This window comes from Anabrus simplex, chromosome 1 (assembly GCF_040414725.1).
Source record: "Anabrus simplex isolate iqAnaSimp1 chromosome 1, ASM4041472v1, whole genome shotgun sequence".
In the NCBI taxonomy this organism is placed as follows: Eukaryota; Metazoa; Arthropoda; class Insecta; order Orthoptera; family Tettigoniidae; genus Anabrus; species Anabrus simplex.
The window spans coordinates 1,319,101,087-1,319,121,626 of record NC_090265.1 but is presented as its reverse complement, the minus strand read 5'-3'; the positions used below and the strand labels follow the sequence as shown (position 1 = coordinate 1,319,121,626).

The 20,540-nt window shown below is 37.9% G+C and overlaps 1 protein-coding gene across 1 annotated transcript in view; it reads left to right on the top strand.

The window, feature by feature from the left end:
* LOC136858300 (unconventional myosin-VI) overlaps positions 1 to 20,540 on the top strand; it is a 384,418-nt gene that overhangs the window by 341,330 nt on the left and 22,548 nt on the right. The window contains exons 20-21 of the mRNA XM_067137739.2: positions 1,068 to 1,188; positions 8,494 to 8,599. Coding sequence (XP_066993840.2) covers positions 1,068 to 1,188; positions 8,494 to 8,599 — 227 coding nt within the window. The remainder of the gene's footprint in view (positions 1 to 1,067; positions 1,189 to 8,493; positions 8,600 to 20,540) is intronic.

Genomic DNA, 20,540 nt, shown 5'->3' with positions numbered 1-20,540 from the left:
GTGGTATGGACTTTTGGGTGATTGCCTTAATGGGCTGTACTTTTTTGAGGGACATTTGACAGACACACACTACCTGCACTTTCTATGGCATGAACTCCCACTTCTGCTTGAGGAGAACACCACATTGGATGTCAGCCGCCTGCAACCATCTGAATGAGACACATCCAGGAAAATGGGTAGGAAGAGGAGGACCTATCTCTTGGCCTGCCAGTTCATTGGACTTCTTCCTGTGCAGCATTTGAAACAAACATTTTACACCCAGGAGCCAGAAAATCCCAAGCATCTTTGACAAAATATAGCCAAAACCTGTGTTACAGTGCACTAAAATATCAATTCAGTGGCATTCCAGACGTGAATCAGGTCATCAATTCCAGTAACTGCTAACGTAACTGACGTAACTAACCCACTACCCATCCCATCTCCATCCAACACTAAGGGTATATCGAGCCTTCTTTCATTCACTGAAAATAAGCAATAAAGAGGATATTTGATGTATATTAAGAGGTGGTAAAACCTCAATAAATCAAAAATAAAAGAGTATCCCTGCCCTGGACTCAAACCTGTCATGTGTAAGACTGGTTCACCTTAATGTTCAGCTTGTTCTTACCATCTAAACTACACTTCACTGTGGCACAATAAATGTAGATTACAGCGCATGTGATAGTTTTTACACAGTCACAATTGTCCACTTTGTTTCACAGACTTTTCATTTACATATTAGATCAGTTAGAGAGCACATTCATGGTTTTAATTATTTAATAATATTATGGCATAACATGTTCTCCATGACAAGTTGTATATGGACAGGAAGAAATGGAAGAGGCTCATTAACAGTACCCAGGAAACTGGAGCTGTACAATGATGATGATGATGGTATAACAGCTTCCTATTTTTCTGTAGTTTGTAAATTCAAAGATATCTGTATTACTGTGTTTACTGTGTGTACTGGAAGGAAAGATGTTTTCGGAACATACAGTATGTAATACTGTGATTTACATAAAACACTACTGGTATGGGCAGCTGATTCACCTGGTAGGCCTATATTAATCTTGCGTTCAAATTTGCAGGTTAAGTAAAGCACCTGTGCCTACGATGTCTACACTAAAACGGAAGTCTGCAGTAGAAAAAATGACATTAGCACAACTACGTGATACCATAAATACTGCAAATGATGTAGAATTCATAAAGGTATGTACCATATATCTGAACTTTGCAGGTAACCACTACTCCACTGAATATTCATTAGTGTTCAAGTTCTCAGATCCAGTCTGAAAAGTTTCTGGACCAGTATGTCCTTCCTTATTTCACTTTTTTATCACTTGACCTCTCATGGACTCACAACTTGTGGTGGTGGTGGTGGTGGTGGTGGTGGTGGTGGTGGTGGTGGTTTTAAGAGGAAGTATGGCTAGACAATCATCCTCTATTAATACTAATCAGAGAAAAATGGAAGATGCCTGACCTTTTGAAGAATGAAGGTAAACAAAAAACAAGGGCCACAAAGGGTGTGAAAATATAAAATTCCCTAAGTCTTGAGAATCTAATATCTTTGCTGTTGGAAGAGAACAAGTGTTGATCAAGGGAGGTTGGGTAGGAAAGGTGAAAGCTAGGAGGCAAGCACAAGCGAGTGGAAATGCTAGACTCAACTAGGGGGCATGCGGTCACTGACTCATGCTCCCAAGTTGATAGCCCATGGGGGTTCCTCTTATTGTCATCTTGTACAACAAGAATAGGATGGGGTACATGAAAGGAACCTCCATGAAGATTGCAATTATAGATGTACAAGAAATGAATAGCAATTGGGTGTAACCTGTGCAACGTCAGATGATGCAACTAAATGTGCTGACGACTGATCCTTTCACAACTGGTCTCTGTCCAAAAGGACTGCATAAATATCGGTCTTTTTCAAGACCACTTGTTATCCCTTTAAACATCAAGGGATTTTCTCGAGAGAAAGAAGTTGTATTAGCTAATTTGTGCCTAAACATGCATGTGACATCCTGCTAGTCCAGGAAACACACAGGAGGAGCAAACCCGTTTATCTCATTACAACTGGCTATCTCGCTGAAGATAAGGTGATAAAGAGCAGAAACGGGTGGGAAATTGTGAAACCAGTTCTTATAAACCTGTATAATTTTTTATGGGAGGTGTGGATGCAAAGGACAAATCAATTTATTACGTTACTTATTTGATACCCACCAGGAGATATTGGTTGAAAGTTTTCTACAACTCTCTGGACATGGCCCTAGTGAATGCATTCATTCTGTACACAAAAAAACACTGATAGCCTGCTGACAAGACACAAATTCATGGTGCGTATTGTAGAAGAACTGGTCATGTAGGAGAATTGTTTTCTAGACCCACCAGCGAATATAGCAGAAGAAGGTGATCTCAAACATGAACTATCTCATCTACCCGGATGAAAGGAAAGATTGTGTGCTGTTTGTGGTCACGTGAAAAAAGGGGACGAAGCCATTCTTGGTGTCACTGATGTAATTGTGGGGTGCACTGTGAATATTTTCATTAATTGCAGCATTTCTGGAGGCCTATGAGGCCAGGCAGGAAAATAAAACTCTCCGAGAATGACTCCCAGTAGCGCTCAGTGGCTGACGGAACTGTGTGCAGCTCGGAACTTTTTAATTTTGTGATTTTATTTCTGCGTTTACTTTTGAGAAATGAATATTTTGAAAAACTAGAAGAAATTTTGCATGTTTTGTATGTAGTGATTTTTTTATATGAATGTTTTTTATGCCTAATTGTGAACTTGAAAATATGAAGGAAAAAAAGCTTTTTTAGTTTTCCAAAATTTGATCGCCTGATACGCACCAGATAAGTAAGTGAATTATCTAATCTATATATATAAAATAAGAGTTTTGTCTGTACATTTCTCAGAATTTGAAAAGAATGGTATTTCTGTATCGGTCATGTCCACAGTAAAAAGGAAATGCACTTTTTACTTTTCCGTAATTTATGTCTGTCTGTCTGTCTGTACACGCATCACTAGAAAACAGCTGAAGAGAATTTAATGAAAATTGGTATGCACAGTCAGGGAATAAGTCGCTACAATCTAAGCTATAAATAATTTTTTTCACGCTGATAGAAATGGTAGTTTAGGGGAAGGCCTAAAATTTAATTTTCAAATATTCATGTTATCAGTGGTCCTAATTAATGAAAATTGGTATTCAAAGTTGGAAAATAAGTTGCTACAATCTAGGCTATAAATAATTTTATTCACACTGAATGAAATGGTAGTTCAGGGAAGGCCTAAAATTTAATTAAATATTTACATCATTAGTGGTTCTATCTCATAAAAAACTGGTATACACAGTCAGAGAATGAGCCAATATAATCTAGGTTATAAATAACTTTATTCATGCTGAATGAAATGGTAGTTTAGGGGCAGGCCTAAAATTTATTTCTCAAATATTTATATTATTATTGGTCGTATCGATTAATACTACATAACCAAAGTTATATAGAATTAAATTTCCGACCATTTTTACTGTACCGGCTATGATAACACAAATATTCATAAATTTGTATTTCTGTTGCTAAGTCCATCTATATATATATAAAATAAGGGTTTTGTCTGTACATTGCTCAGAATTTGAAAAGAATGGTATTTCTGTATCGGTCATGTCTGCAGTAAGAAGGAAATGCACTTTTTACTTTTCCGTAATGTCTGTCTGTCTGTCTGTCTGTCTGTCTGTCTGTCTGTCTGTCTGTCTGTCTGTCTGTCTGTCTGTCTGTCTGTCTGTCTGTCTGTCTGTCTGTCTGTCTGTCTGTCTGTCTGTCTGTACACGGATCACTAGAAAACGGATGAAGAGAATTTAATGAAAATTGGTATACAAAGTCGGGAAATAAGTCACTACAATCTAAGCTATGAACAATTTTATTCACTCTAATAGAAATGGTAGTTTAGGGGAAGGCCTAAAATGTAATTTTCAAATATTTATGTTATTAGTGGTCCTATCTTAATGAAAATTTGTATGCAAAGTCGAAGAATAAGTCACTACAATCTAGGCTATAAATAGTTTTATTCACACTGAACAAAATGGTAGTTTAGGGGAAGGCCTAAAATGTAATTAAATATTTACATCATTAGAGGTCCTATCTCATTGAAAACTGGTATACACAGTCAGAGAATGAGCCACTATAATCTAGGTTATAAATAACTTTATTCATGCTGAATGAAATGGTAGTTGAGGGGCAGGCCTAAAATATAATTCTCAAATGTTTATATTATTAGTGGTCGTATCGATAAAAACTACATGACCGAAGTTATATAGAATTAAATTTCCGATCATTTATGTCTTATACATTTTTACTGTACCGGCTATGATAACACAAATATTCATGAATTTGTATTTTTGTTGCTAAGTCCACATCGACGCTGAGCCACGAGAAAATGGGGTAACAGAATTTAATGAAAATCGGTATATAGAGTCGGGGAATAAAAAACTACAGTCTAAGCTATAAACAATTGTGTTCACCCTGGATGAAATTGTAGTTTAGGGGAAGGCACCAAAAATTTAAGTATTAAATTCCTACGTTTTTGGTCCTATCGAAAAGTACTACATAACAAAAGTTACAGAGAATACAATTTCCGATCATTTATGTTTTATTCAGTTTTGCTGTACCAACTATGATGAGTGATATTTCAAAGTCGGAAGAAGACTAAAATGTGAAGGCTTACAATATCGAAAGCGCATAATATTGATCAACAATAACATTACATTGACCATTGGTTGTTATGATATTATTTGTCTCTTATGCTGCCTCTCCACTCCGATAGATGGGATTACTGCTGCGTACCGAGTATAATAGCCTGACTGAATATTGGCAGGAAATAGTTGGGGTGTTAAAAAACTTTCTTCTTTAGCATGCCATTCCTCTGGTTCATACTTTTTCTGATACAGCTGGTAGGTAACACACTGGTTCTTCATAGTATTAGAGTTATTCAATCCCTACTCTGATGTGCTGTTTTGAATGAGTAGGGTGCATACTTAATGCAGAGGCTGACAGTAGTATTAGTAGTAGTATGGCCTGGTCTAGAATAACAATTTAAGCCTATTCCAAATTATAGCACCCTAATTCACTAAATAACTCAAAATTTAACCCTGAAAAGAGCTGTATCTTTAGAATAGCTTCTTCCTCTTCACCTTTATTAAATTCTACATTCATTTTATTTCAAATTATCAGTGAAGAGGGGGTTTCTCCTCTGGCTTGGAGGAAAAATTTGCCTCCAAGTCAGATAGATTTTTCCGCCGCCAGTGTAGTGAATTGATATTTTTTGACTCATCGGGTACTCTTAGAAAACAGATTAGTAAAAGGGCATAGTTTTTGCCCTGGGAGTCTCCACTATTCGACCCTCTCCCCGCCGAAAAACGACGAAGAGTGTTCACGAATCACGGCTGTCTGTGGCTTAGTCATTCCAACTGTGGAACTTTGGACTGTTAGATCGCCAGTGTAGTCCTGTTTGTTAAAAGTGAGAAAATGTGTGGTGTTTCATTTGATCGAGTATTCCATATGAAAGAATTGCTTTTAATCGCGCCATTCCTACTGACGTCTTTGTAATTTCATTTCAGTTGGGAAAACCACTAAAACAGTCTTTCTGAGGATGTAAAAAGGTAGGTGGAGAGTGAGTGTCTACCATTATAATGAAAACTCCCCAACCTGATTGTGACTGATGGTATGCAAGCGGGTCAGTCTTCATATGAGAAAATATGTTTGTTGATTTCCCCGTCGCGTTTCTAGGGTAACGTTAAGAGCTATGCAATTTAATACAATCTTGCTCACAACGTGTACACTAGAATTCCGTATGCAATTTTGTATTCCGTAGCGAAGCACTGGTACACCAGCTAGTACTTATATAAAGATGTTAAACGAAGCTTTCTGAGTAATATGGTGTGCATTATGTCTAACTTTTATCTATCTAAGCGTGCTTAAATTTGTTAAAAACATAAATGTGTAATGCATGTAAAAATGGCCTGGCATTTAGGGAAAAACACTTGGCACTTCTAGGGTTATCCTACTGTTGGCTCCAGTTAGAAAAGCTAATTGAATTGTAGTAGCTGTAGCATCATTGGGAATCACATCCATATTGTTACCTGGTGGAAGAAGGCACACTTTGCCTTCAAACTGCCACTGAATTTGATCAAAAGTGAGATGGCTACGTACAATATCAGTGAAAACTTGGAGTGGGCAGAACTACTGCTGCAATGTAAGCTCCTGGTATGGAATGAGCCCACCATGGCTCACAAGTGCATTCTAAAGGCATGTGACTGCATACTGCAGGACATGAGGGCAAAAATCAGTTGATGAGAGGCCTGGTTGTTCTGTTGGCCAGGGACTTCTGACTGACATTGCTAATCATACTGAAAGGTACCCCTGCTGATGAGATCAGTGGCTGCCTGGGGATGTCTGTCCTATGGAACTCTGTTGTTCAACTCAGTCTGACAAAGAACATGAGGGTGCTTCTGCACAACAACACAGATTTAGGATTGTTTTTGGCAGATCTTCTTAAGATAGGTGAAGGGAAATTTTCTGCTGATAACCAGCAGAGAATCGTGCTCCCTCCAAACTTTGGCACTCTGGTCACTTATACAGATAATATAATTTCCTCAGTGTTTCCTGACATACACCACAACTACCTATCATCTGACTGGTTGAATGATCAGGCAATACTTGATCAAAAAACTGAGCATAGGAACTCCTTCAACAAGAAAATTATCGAGTTGTTAACTGGGGAGACCACTACCTTCCTCTCCATTGACACCATTATAGACAATGACCAGGCCATTAGTTATCCAACAGATTTTTTTACAATTCATTGGAAATATCTGGGGTTCGATCTCACAAACTCTACCTTAAAATGGGCACAATGGTCATGTTGATGTGCAATTGGGATGCACCCAGACTGTGTAATGACACCAGACTGGTTGTCAAAGTCATCAGGCTCGATATTATCGAGGGCATTATTTTGACAGGCTGTCCCACGCATCCCACTAATACCACTGGACTTGCCATTCAATTTCAAGAAAAAGCAGTTCCCTGTTACATTGGCTTTTGTAATGTCAATAAACAGGTTGCAAGGTCAGACACTGAAGGTAGTAGGACTGCATCTAGAGAATCGGTGTGCTTCAGTCCTGGTAGGCAGTTAGGGGATCATGCACTGTTCTGCATGAAATTTCAGTTTGATCTCTTAAACTGACTAAAATCAACATCCTTTCAGGATGTGAATAGCAGAAGAGTCTGCCAGGGCTAAATCAGGTAAGTAGGTTGGATGGGGAAGTACAGTTGACTTATATTTGTGAAAAATTCATGAATGAACAGTGATGCGTGAGTTGGTACTTTTGCATTGATGGAAGCTTCAGGAGTTGTTTCTCCATATGTCTAGTCTTTTTCTCCTTACATTTTCTCTGAAATGTCTCAAGACTTGGAGATAATACCAGTGGTTCACCATTTGCCCCTCAGATAGGAATTCATGGTGCACAATACCACTGATATCAAAGAAAGACTACCAATCAATACTTCCACAATCAGCCTGATGCACCATGCTTTCTTCAGTCACAATGAATTGTTCCACACCACTGTGTGTCTTCATAAACATTTCCTCCAGCTTAAAGCAGAAGCAAATGTTGATACACTACTCATATTATTCAGATATCTTGACAGTTGCAACTCATACTCGGCACACTTTTAAACTAACAGGTGCTGAACGATATCTAATTGTTTAAGAAATGCATGACAAATGGCTAGTTTCTTGCAGATGATATCACTACATAGTGCCACTTATTGTAAACTGTTAGAACTTTGCATTTGAACAGTATACATTATTTGAAGTTTGGTTAATTTTTTAACAGGCCTCATCTAGGCCAAACTTAGTTTGAATTAATTTTTTTTGGGTCATTTCCTATGCAACTTTGCTCAAATTAATTTTTTTTTCCAACTTTGGTATTATAAGATTAATTAATGTTAATGTAGTTATAATTTTAATCTTTGCTGAAAAAGACATTCCAGCTTTCAAACTAATATTCTCTTTTATGAAGGGATTAGAAGAGCCTCTGTGGCTCAGATGGCAGCGTGTCGGCCTCTCACCGCTGGATACCGTGGTTCAAATCCCGGTCACTCCATGTGAGATTTGTGCTGGACAAAGTGGAGGTGGGACAGGTTTTTCTAAAGGTACTCCAGTTTTCCCTGTCATCTTTCATTCCAGCAACACTCTCCATTCACATTTCACAAGATCTATCAGTCATTAATAATTCACTTTGGGAGTGGCGACCCCATCGTACTAGTAGCCTATATCTGCTTCATTCATTACATCCCTGACCCAGTCAATGACTGGAAAACAGGTTGTAGGTTTTCATTTTTATGAAGGGATCAGAACCCTCTAATTTTTTATTAATGGGCTGATGATGTGAATAGCAAGCCTTAATGACTCAAAATCAGTTCATACGTTGACAACAAAAATGTAAAATATATATTATGTTTTAGGCATGTAGGGAGGAAGTGATGCTGCGCATGAAAACCTTTCATTCTTGGAAAGAAAAACAACAGAAAAATAAATACAGTTCTCCTGGAATGATCCTGAAAAAGCAAGGTAATGTAGGCATAATTTATTATGGATTATAATTGATTTCATTTATTCATTTATTTACTTATCTATTTATTTATTATACTATATTTCATATATGCATGCATGAAACTTGTTAATTAAGTTACTGTAAGGGAGGAATGGGGCACAGTAAACCACAGTGCAGTGTGAGTTAGGTATAATTTGTACTCAAATATGGAAAGTTTTATTTTAATCTTCAGTATTATGTTGGCAATGAATGTTGCTGACTTGTTGTTCATAGTAATTAAAAGGCTGCCACACAGTTGACGTTGGACAGCCAGATAGTGAACTTCCAGAGAAACTTACGTGATTGCCCAGTTACTGGTCTCTTGTGGTGTGAGTATATGTGTGGAGGAGTTTATAACCTCTTGGTCTCATAGGTGAAAGTTTACAATTTGGTAAGGTAAGAGTAGTTGTAATAGGCTTTTTTTTTACCCTCATGGCGAGCAATGGTGGAGGGCCTTTAGTAGGTAGGCCTCCAGAGGAGGAAGACAGTGAACATGTATTGACAGAAGAAATTGTCTTGGATGGTATGCTTGTGTTAAATGGGAATCAAATACCTCAGATAAAGCTCAGAATACTTCTAACTCATATTATGAATACATACATGTTCCCTCATACAGGTCCTTTGTTGTACGTATAAACATCGGTAGATGCCGAGTGGGTCTTGACCCATAAGTGGCCACGGCTACAACATTGCCCACGTTAAAGCATTTGAATTTTCCGCCAGTAAATTCAATCGGAGGACTACCGGAGGTCTCCGGAGGATGAGTGAAAACAACTGCTCCGCTACGCTCCTACCGTTCCCAGCTCTAGTTTCACCCTCGTATGCTAGGTTGGGCTCATCAGTTGGTACCTAGCACACCTACCAAGACGCTGGCTAGTGCATACCGTGGAGGCCACTGCATAAGCTATTTGGAGCCTCCGGCAGTGCCAATGTACTATGAGAGATTTTATCTCTTTACCAAAAATTGATGCCTGCTTGGCTATCAGTTGACATAAATGTTGATTCTCATAGGGAAGCTGAAATATTTGTCCTGAATGAGTAAATTTATAATACCAATATAAATGGTCCGTTATTGGACATTGTAAATTTTACAGTGTTTCGCCCTCGTGTGCTAGGTTGGGCTCATCAGTTGGTACCTAGCATACCTACCAAGACGCTGGCTAGTGCATACGCTGGAGACTGCTGCATAGGCTATTTGGAGCCACTGGCAGTGCCAGTCCACTATGAGAGACTTTATCTCTTTACCAAAAATTGATGAGTGCTTGGCTATCAGATGATATAGATGTTGATTCCCATAGGGAATCTGAAATATTTGTCCCGAATGAGTAAATTTATAATACCAGTATAAATGGTCCGTTATTGGACATTGTAAATTTTCCAGCCAACTCATTCCTGGTTGCCAGCATTTCACCCTCGTGTGCTAGGTTGGGCTCATCAGTTGGTACCTAGCACACCTACCAAGATGCTGGCTAGTGCATACCGTGGAGGCCACTGCGTAATCTATTTGGAGCCACTGGCAGTGCCAATGCACTATGAGAGATTTTGTCTCTTTACCAAAAATTGATGCCTGCTTGGTTATCAGATGATATAGATGTTAATTCTCAAATATTTGTGTTATTAGTGATCCTATCGACAAATACTACATAACTAAAGTTATATAGTATTAAATTTCCGATCATTTATGTCATATACTTTTTACCGTACTGCTTTGATAACAGAAATATTAATGAACTAGCAAGATACACGTGCTTCACTACGGTATTATACTGAAATTTATAACTGAATGCTTATCATTTTATATATATTCTAACCCAGCGATATTTGCGATCTGACTTGTTTAGTGAGAGATTGTGCCGAAATTCGCAATCTGACTCGTTTTCTGAGAGATTACGGCAACGTTCCTCACATTTTTCAATCTTTCTTTCCAACAACCTATTTCATACTTCCCGGGCTAGGTCCAGGTATTCCACCCAGTCAGTTGGGTCCCTAAATCTTTGCCATCTTTTCTATAAGCATTTTTAATGTGGATCAAATCCTTGAGGAGATCCGGCGTGGTGTCGTCTTGGGTGCCTTGGTGGTACTGAACAGGTGGCCAGACTCCAATCGTAGTCATTACCCATCCAGGAACCGTTTCCAGCATGTTCCACACATTTTGACGACAGTCCAGAACATTATTATTATTATTATTATTATTATTATTATTATTATTATTATTATTATTATTATTATTATTATTATTATTGATGTTCTGGACCCCACAGCAAGATGCAAGACCTCTACCTGGCGGAAAATTACATCTGCTGCCATTGTCATTGATGACAATGTGACCAGCACCATTGTAGCCCGTAGGCAAGTGCGCAGGACTTCTGGCGATACGATGACATACTTCCGTGCATTATTGACTTTATTATAGAGGTGAACAATTGCACGGACAATCTTATACCTATCGTTTATTTCAAATGTGTTTAAATTTTTATTTATATGCCAGGAGAATATACTGTAATCTAAGAAGGTTCTCCAAAGGAAAAGATGGCTCTTGAAAATGATCCCAGGAAAGATTAAAAATGATCGGTTTATGATCAGAATAAGTACATTGAAAATCCACAGCCTCTTTCCAGTCATTCAACCGGGTCAGGAATGGAATGAATAAACTCCCAGCTAGCCGTGAAGATAGGAATTGTGCCTGCTGCCGAAGCCTGTCGCACTCCTCTGGGGCAATGATTAATGAATGACAAATGAAATGAAATATATTGGAGAGTGTTGCTGGAATGAATGATGATGGGGAAAATCAGAATACCCGGAGAAAAACCTGTCCCACCTCCGCTTTGTCTAGCACAAATCTCACATTGAGTGACCGGGATTTGAACCACGGAACCCAGCGGTGGGAGCCCAGCACACTGCCGCTTGAGCCACGGAGGCTCCTTATAAGTACATTATGAACATTAAAATCAATTGGTCTCACCTCCTTTTTCATCCCACCGTGGTTGATTCCCCCCCCCAAAAAAAAGAAGGAAGGAGATTCCGGATACCAATGTTCACGTGTGTTACTTTCAGCTTTGAGATATAAGTATTCCCATAAAAATAATTAAGTTTTTTTCACTTACTTTCACACTCCCCCCCACTTAAGTGAATTTTCCAGCAAAAAATATTTGTTTCTTTAATAGTAAAGGATCTTCTAAATACTGATTATCTTCAGTTTTTGAGATACGTGCCCTCAAGAAACGAATTCACCTCCTTTTCACACAAGCCCCCAAAGATGATACCCCGCCCCCCCACAAAAAAATGCGTCGTTTTATTTTTAAAGGAGATCTAAATACTAATATTCATGTCTGTAACAACTTTAGTTTTTATTAGATGTAAGTATTCTCATACAATTAATTCAATTAATTTTTCAATTTTCACCCCCCCCCCCCTCCTTTCATTGGATTTCCCGAGAATACCTGTTTCTTTAACAGGAGATTCCAAATACCAGTTTTTACGTCTCTAACATTTTACGTTTCTGAAATATACTGTAGATATACTTTTTCTAAAAATTTACCCCAATTTGTCACTCCTGTTTAACCCCCATTAATTAGATTTTCCAAAAACCAATAAATAAATGGTTCTGTATTTTTAAAGTAGATTCCATATACTAACTGTCTGGTCTGAGTTTCTGTGATATAAGTATCCTCATTAAAGACATTCAACCCCCTATTCACACTTTTCACCCCTCCTATTGGGATTTACAGAAAACAAAAAATATGTGTTTTTTATTTTTAAAGGAGATTCTAAACATCAGTTTTTACATCTGCAAACTTTTGAAGTGTTGATATATAGATACACTCATTTTTAAAATACAACCCCCTTTCACCCCCCACTATTTGGATTTTCTAAAAACAAAAATACATGTTTCTTTATTTATACAGGGGATCCCAAATACTGATTTTTAGGTCCGTAACATCTTCAGTTTCTGAGATATAAGGATCCTTGTTAAAGGCATTCAACCATTTTTCACCCCTTTTCACCCCTCCTAATGGGATTTTCCGAAAACCAAAACATACGTGTTGCTTTATTTTGAAAGTAGATTCTAAGTACCAATGTTTACATTTGTAAACTTTGAAATTTTGAGATATAGATACACTCATTTTAAAAATTCACCCCCCTTTCAACCCTCCATTACTTGGATTTTCCAAAAACAAAAAGTACATGTTTCCTTATTATTAAAGGAGATCCAAAATACCTTTTTTTTTTTCAGATCTGTAATATCTTCAGTTTCTGAGATATGAGTATCCTCATTAAAGGCATTCAACCCATTTTTCACTCCTTTTCACTCATCCTATTGGGATTTTCCAAAAAAGAAATACATGTTTCTTTATTTTGAAAAGAGATTCTAAATACCAATTTTTACATCTGTAAACTTTTAATATTTTGAGATATAGTTACACTCATTTTAAATATTCACCCCCCTTTCCATCCCCTATTAATTGTATTTTCCAAAACAAAAAATACTTGTTTTATTTTTGAAAGAGATCCCAAATACCAATTTTCAGGTCTGTAATATCTTCAGGTTCTGAAAAATGAGTAGCCTCATTAAAGGGCATTCAACTCATTTTTCACCCTTTTCCACCCTTCCTATTAGTATTATTCAAAAACAAAATAATACGCATTTCTTTATTTTTAAAGGAGATTCTAAATACCAATTTTTACATCTATAAACTTTGAAACTTTTGAGATATAGATACACTCATTTTAAAAATTCACCCCCTTTTCACCCCCTCCATTAATTGGATTTTCCAAAAACAAATGAATACGTGTTTCTTTATTTTTAAAGGAGATCCCAAACACCAATTATCAGGTCTGTAATATCTTCAGGTTCTGAAATATATCTAGCCTCATTAAAGGCGTTCAACCCATTTTTAACCCTTTTCCAACCTTCCTATTGGGATTTTCTGAAAACAAAAATATATGTGTTTCTTTATTTTTAAAGGAGATTCTAGATACCAATTTTTACATCTATAAACTTTTAAAGTTTTGAGATATAGATTCAGCCTCATTTCACCCCACTCCCCCCCATTAATTGGATTTTCCAAAAACAAAAATACGTGTTTCTTTATTTTTAAAGGAGAACGCAGACACCAATTTTCAGGTCTGTAATATCTTCAGTTTCTGAGATATAAGTATCCTCATTAGAGGCATTCAACCCCTTTTTCACCCCTTTTCACCCCTCCTATTGGGATTTTCCGAAAACAAAAATTTTTTTCTTTATTTTTAATGAAGATTCTAAATACCAATTTTTACATCTATGAACTTTAAAAGTTTTGAGATATAGATGCACTCATTTTAAAAGTTCACCCCCCTTTTCACCCTCCCATTAATTGGATTTTCCAAAAACACCTCCCATTAATTGGATTTTCCAAAAACAAAAGAATACGTGTTTCTTTATTTTTAAAAGAGACAAAAGTACCAATTTTCAGGTCTGTAATATCTTCTGTTTCTGAGATATAAGTACCGGTATCCTGATTAAGGGCATTCAACCCCTTTATCACCCTTTTCACCCCTTGTATTGGGATTTTCTGAAAACAAAAAAATTTCCTTATTTTTAAAGAAGATTCTAAATACCAATTTTTATATCTGTAAACTTTTAAAGTTTTGAGATATAGATTCACTCATTTTAAAATTTCACCCCCCTTTTCACCCCCTTAGCGACGGAATATCCAAAAATCCTCTCTTAGCGAGCACCTACACCTTCATATGTTGGCATGACAAAAAGGCTTGTTAGCACCAGAGTGAATGAGCACATCAGATCAGTAAAGAATGTCGCTCTTTCATCCTCTACGGAGAACGCTATAAGCCAGTCTGCCATAGCAGAACATTTCTACAGTACAGACCATGAAATCCTCTTTGACCAGGCGAAGATCATCGCGCCTGTAAAAGACTTCTATGCTCGTCTTGTGAGGGAAGCCATAGAGATAGAGTTGCGCCCAAATAACATCAACAGGGAAGACGGCTTCAAGTTATCAAATACATGGAGACCTGTACTGCAGAAATACATGCATAACACCACCATGGCACAGCGGGACAGACTCAAACTGTTGACAGAGGGCGGCACATCAGTAACTTCCCTCCCAACCACCACAACACAGTGCCACGATCCTTGAGTCCAGTTAGTGGGGTAGGCCGTGGATAGTACGGGCATGACTTCCATGTTCCTTCAGATAATTTCTTTGCTCACTGTCGGAGACAAAACTTCACATGCCCTGATGAAGGCCAACGCAATTTGGCTGAAAGCTTGGCTTTATTATTAATAAATATACATATAGTGGCTTTAATCCAGTTCATTTATTTCTTTATGTTAATACAATGAGCCACGAAAACTTACGTTCATTAACCTGCCTGAATGTTGGCGGGAAGTAGACGAGGAGTTGGACAACTTTATTCTTTAGCATACCATTCCCCTGGTTCATAAATTTTCTGATATACTGGTACATATTGCACTGGTTCATCATAGCATTCAAGCTATTCAATCCCTACTCTGGGGCACTGATTGGAATGAGCAGTCTGCATATTTAACAGAATAATGGCAGAGGAGTGTTCACGGCTGTCTGCAGGCTGGTCATTCAAGCACTGGAACTTTGGACTGTTAGATCGGCACCGTAGTACTGTTCGTTAAAGTGAGAAAAGGGAAGATAGGAAACTTAAAAGGGTCCATCTTTTCAATACAAAAATGTTATAGTTTATTTACAACATATATTTACACTTGGAACTAGTTTCGACGCTGTTTGGCGTCATCTTCAGCCGAAATGTGGGAAATAGGCTAGCATGTAGACATTTATATTACACAAGGCGTTATATTAAACAATACACATCTTACAGGGAGATAAAAACAGGGACGAATATAGAAACAAATGAATGGACGAATATAGAAACAAATGATTTGGCTGAAGATGACGCCAAACAGCATCGAAACTAGTTCCAAGTGTAAATATATGTTGTAAATAAACTATAACATTTTTGTATTGAAAAGGTGGACCCTTTTAAGTTTCCTATCTTCCATTCTCAGTTCAATATGGACAAAAATGAAATTCTTAGATTTGACAGTGAGAAAATGTGCAGTTTTTAATTTGATCGAGTATTTTGTATGATAATATTACTTTTAATTACTACATTCCTACTGAAGATTTTATAATGGCCTAAGTTGACTTCAGTTAGGAAAACCACGAAGACAAGTCTTTCTGAGAATCCCATAGTGAAGCACGGATACATCAGTTAGTCTATATACATATAAAATAACATGTTCTGACTGACTGACTGACTGACTGACTGACTGACTGACTGACTGACTGACTGACTGAGTGACTGACTGACTGATTCATCATCGCCGAGCCAAAACTACTAGACATAAAGAAATGAAATTTTGAGGATACATTTATATTACAATGTAAGTGCTCAATAAGGGAGAAATTTTGGATATTCCATTGCTAAGTGGGTGAAAAGGGGGGAGGGTGAATTTTAAAAATGAGTGTAACCATATCTCAAAAACTTGACAGTTTAAAGTCGTGAAAATTGATATTTGGAATCTCCTTTAAAAATAAAGGAACATGTATTTCTTTGTTTTTGGAAAATCTATGTAAGATGGGGTAAACAGGGGTGACAAAGGGGGTTAATTTTTAAGTATATCTACAATATATCTAAAAAACGTAACATGTTAGAGATGTGAAAATTGGTATTTGGAATCTCCTGTAAAAATAAAGGAACACACATAATTTGTTTTCTGGAAATTCACTTAAGGGGGATTGTTAAAGTGGGTGAATTTTTAAAATGAGCATATCTACAGTATATCTCAAAAACTTAACATATTACAGATGTGAAAATTGGTATTTTTAATCTCTTTTAAAAATAAAGTATCACGTATTTTCTGTTTTCAGAAAAACACTTAAGTGGAGGGGGTAAATGACTGAAAAACGGGGTTGAATTATTTTTATCAGGATATTACTAACTGGAAAACTGAAGATATTACAGACATGAAAATATGGTATTTGGAATCCCCTTTAAAAATAAAGAAACATATATTTTTGTTTTCGGAAAATTCACTTAAGAGGGTTGGGTGGGTGAGAAGAAGTGAAGAAAGTGTTGAATTATTTTTATAAATACTGAAGAAGATGTTACAGACTAGAAAATTGGAATTTGGTATGGGGGGGGGGTGAATTTTTAAAATGAGGATATCTACAGTATATCTCAAGAATATAATGTATTACAGACATGAAAATAGGTATTTTTAATATCCTTTAAAAATAAATAACACACATTTTTTTGTTTCAGAAAAAGGACTTAAGTGTGGGAGATATAAAAAGGAGTGGAAAAGGGGGGTTGAGTTCTTTGTATGAGGATACTAATATCTCAAAACTGAAGATGTTACAGACATGAACATTTGTATTTGGAAACTTCTTTAAGAATAAAGAAAAATGTATATTTTTTTTTTCAGAAAATCCACTTAAGGGGAATTGTTAAAGGGGGTGTTTAAAATGAGCACATCTACAGTATATATCAAACGTAATGTATTACAGACATGAAAATTGGTATTTTTAATATCTTTTGAAAATAAAATAACACACATTTTTTTGTTTTGGAAAAAGCACTTAAGTGGTGGGAGTTATAAGAATGACTGAATAAGGTGTTGAATTCATTTTATGAGGATAACTTATATCTCAAAACTGAAGATGTTACAGACATGAAAATTTGTATTTGGAATCTCCTTTGAAAACAAAGAAACACGTATTCGTTTCTTTTTGGAAAATCCAATTAACGGGGTGGGAGGTGGGGGATAAATGAATTGAAATATGAGTTGAATTCTTTGTTTGAAGATACTTTAACTGTATCTCAAAAACGAAGAATATTACGGACGAGAAAATTGGTATTAGGACTCTCCTTTAAAAATAAAGATACGTATTTTATGGCGGAGCAGGGGTGTGGAATCAACTTAAGGGGGTGTAAAAGGTGTTGGATTCTTTTTATGAGGATGAAAATAAGAACTGGAATTAAAACAATACACGCCTAAGGGTGTTTTGAGTGAGGGGGATGGGGGGGGGGGGTTGGTTAAGGAATGATGACAAAAAAAATGCATTTATATGAAGACGGTTGAATTATGAAGTTAAAATTTCTAATGATATCCTAGTTGTTAAATAACAGGAGGTTTGAAACATATTTAACCACTCAGAGTGTTCAATTGCGGTTAAGATCCCAAGAAAAGTATGCACGAAACGATTTAACGTACGAAGACAAAATTCCAAAATAGCGGTATATATTTTAAATTGCAAGTGTGAAATAGGAAATATTTTTTAATGTTCCACCCCTAAAGTGTTAAATGAGGTTAGCTCTGTAAATGAAATTTTTCAGCTCTCTGAAACCGTTTGACACACAAAGTTGTGATTTTATGAGTAGGGTTTTCTTTTATGTCCTAGGTATAAAATATCTTATACTTTAAAAAATTTCTCCCCTAATGGGTTTAGATGGTGTTTGACTCTCAAAAACACAATATCCATTCTTCCAAAACCATTTCAGGCAGGAACTTAATTTTTTTACGAAGGGTGGTCTTCTATATTGTAGATGTTAATAAATATTTAAAAACATTTATCCCTTTAAAAGTATTCATTACTCCATTACTGTTCAATGGACAAAATCAAAATCTCACTGGTCAGTCGCTTTTACCTGCTAGATGTTAAACAAGATGGGGTTCAAAACATTCAAATTCTTCCGTATGGGGTTCAAATTAGTGTTAGATCATAAAATAAATAATAATTCCCAAAAAACTGTTTGATGTACAAACTGAGGGCATATTTTTCATACTGAACTAACAGTGGACTCTGCAAAATGTAAAACTATGAATAATAACTTTCAGTTTAAAACCGTAGTGAAGCACGGGTATCTTGCTAGTCTTAATACACTGACTGACAGAGCAAATGCGACACCAGGAAGGAGTGGTCAGAACTTTATGCCAATTGCAGGGTAGACTGACGTCACTGAGGTATGCTCATGATGTGAAATGCGCCGCTGTGCTGCGCACGTAGCGAACAATAAATGGGACACGGCGTTGGCGAATGGCCCACTTCGTACCGTGATTTCTCAGCCGACAGTCATTGTAGAACGTGTTGTTGTGTGTCACAGGACACGTGTATAGCTAAGAATGCCAGGCCGCCATCAACGGAGGCATTTCCAGCAGACAGACGACTTTACGAGGGGTATGGTGATCGGGCTGAGAAGGGCAGGTTGGTCGCTTCGTCAAATCGCAGCCGATACCCATAGGGATATGTCCACGGTGCAGCGCCTGTGGCGAAGATGGTTGGCGCAGGGACATGTGGCACGTGCGAGGGGTCCAGGCGCAGCCCGAGTGACGTCAGCACGCGAGGATCGGCGCATCCGCCGCCAAGCAGTGGCAGCCCTGCACGCCATGTCAACCGCCATTCTTCAGCATGTGCAAGACACCCTGGCTGTTCCAATATCGACCAGAACAATTTCCCGTCGATTGGTTGAAGGAGGCCTGCACTCCCGGCGTCCGCTCAGAAGACTACCATTGACTCCACAGCATAGACGTGCACGCCTGGCATGGTGCCGGGCTAGAGCGACTTGGATGAGGGAATGGCGGAACGTCGTGTTCTCCGATGAGTCACGCTTCTGTTCTGTCAGTGATAGTCACCGCAGACGAGTGTGGCGTCGGCGTGGAGAAAGGTCAAATCCGGCAGTAACTGTGGAGCGCCCTACCGCTAGACAACGCGGCATCATGGTTTGGGGCGCTATTGCGTATGATTCCACGTCACCTCTAGTGCGTATTCAAGGCACGTTAAATACCCACCGCTACGTGCAGCATGTGCTGCGGCCGGTGGCACTCCCGTACCTTCAGGGGCTGCCCAATGCTCTGTTTCAGCAGGATAATGCCTGCCCACACACTGCTCGCATCTCCCAACAGGCTCTACGAGGTGTACAGATGCTTCCGTGGCCAGCGTACTCTCCGGATCTCTCACCAATCGAACACGTGTGGGATCTCATTGGACGCCGTTTGCAAACTCTGCCCCAGCCTCGTACGGACGACCAACTGTAGCAAATGGTTGACAGAGAATGGAGAACCATACCTCAGGACACCATCCGCACTCTTATTGACTCTGTACCTCGACGTGTTTCTGCGTGCATCGCCGCTCGCGGTGGTCCTACATCCTACTGAGTCGATGCTGTGCGCATTGTGTAACCTGCATATCGGTTTGAAATAAACATCAATTATTCTTCCGTGCCGACTCTGTTTTTTCCCCAACTTTCATCCCTTTCGAACCACTCCTCCTTGGTGTTGCATTTGCTCTGTCAGTCAGTGTATATGAAAGTTTCCACACATCCCTTCTCCACTGTCTCTAAATATTCTGGAAAATCAAAGAAATGCATTAATAAGTGTTGAATTTCCACCTGTTTCCAGCTTTTTAGAGTAATAATTGAAGAGTGGCAGGGCAAAGTGATGTGAGTGGAGAAAGTGTAAAAATGAAACTTTTCTACCTACATGATCTATGTGCCAGCAACAATGCACAGCAAAGAGATGTATGTCGAATGTGCTTTCCTTGTAAGTCATAAGCTCTGTAGTAGATGGTGCTGCCTCTATGTCCACCACCTCTTGTATACCTATATGACCTATGTGCCGTGCACCATTACGGCTGGAATCATTGTTTAGACACCATCTTAGTCAACAAAGTACATGCTGTTAATTGTGTAGGAATTAAAATGGATGAGAAAACCTTCAAAAATAATAGTAACACTATAAGAAAACGTAGAAGAATAGTGGGAAGTGAGCTACAATATGGGGAAATGCTTATAACACTATGAAATACAGGAAAGTGATCCCTTCCAAATGTCCACCAGCAAAGGAACTTAGTATGAAATTCTTTATTGATTATATTTCACTATTTT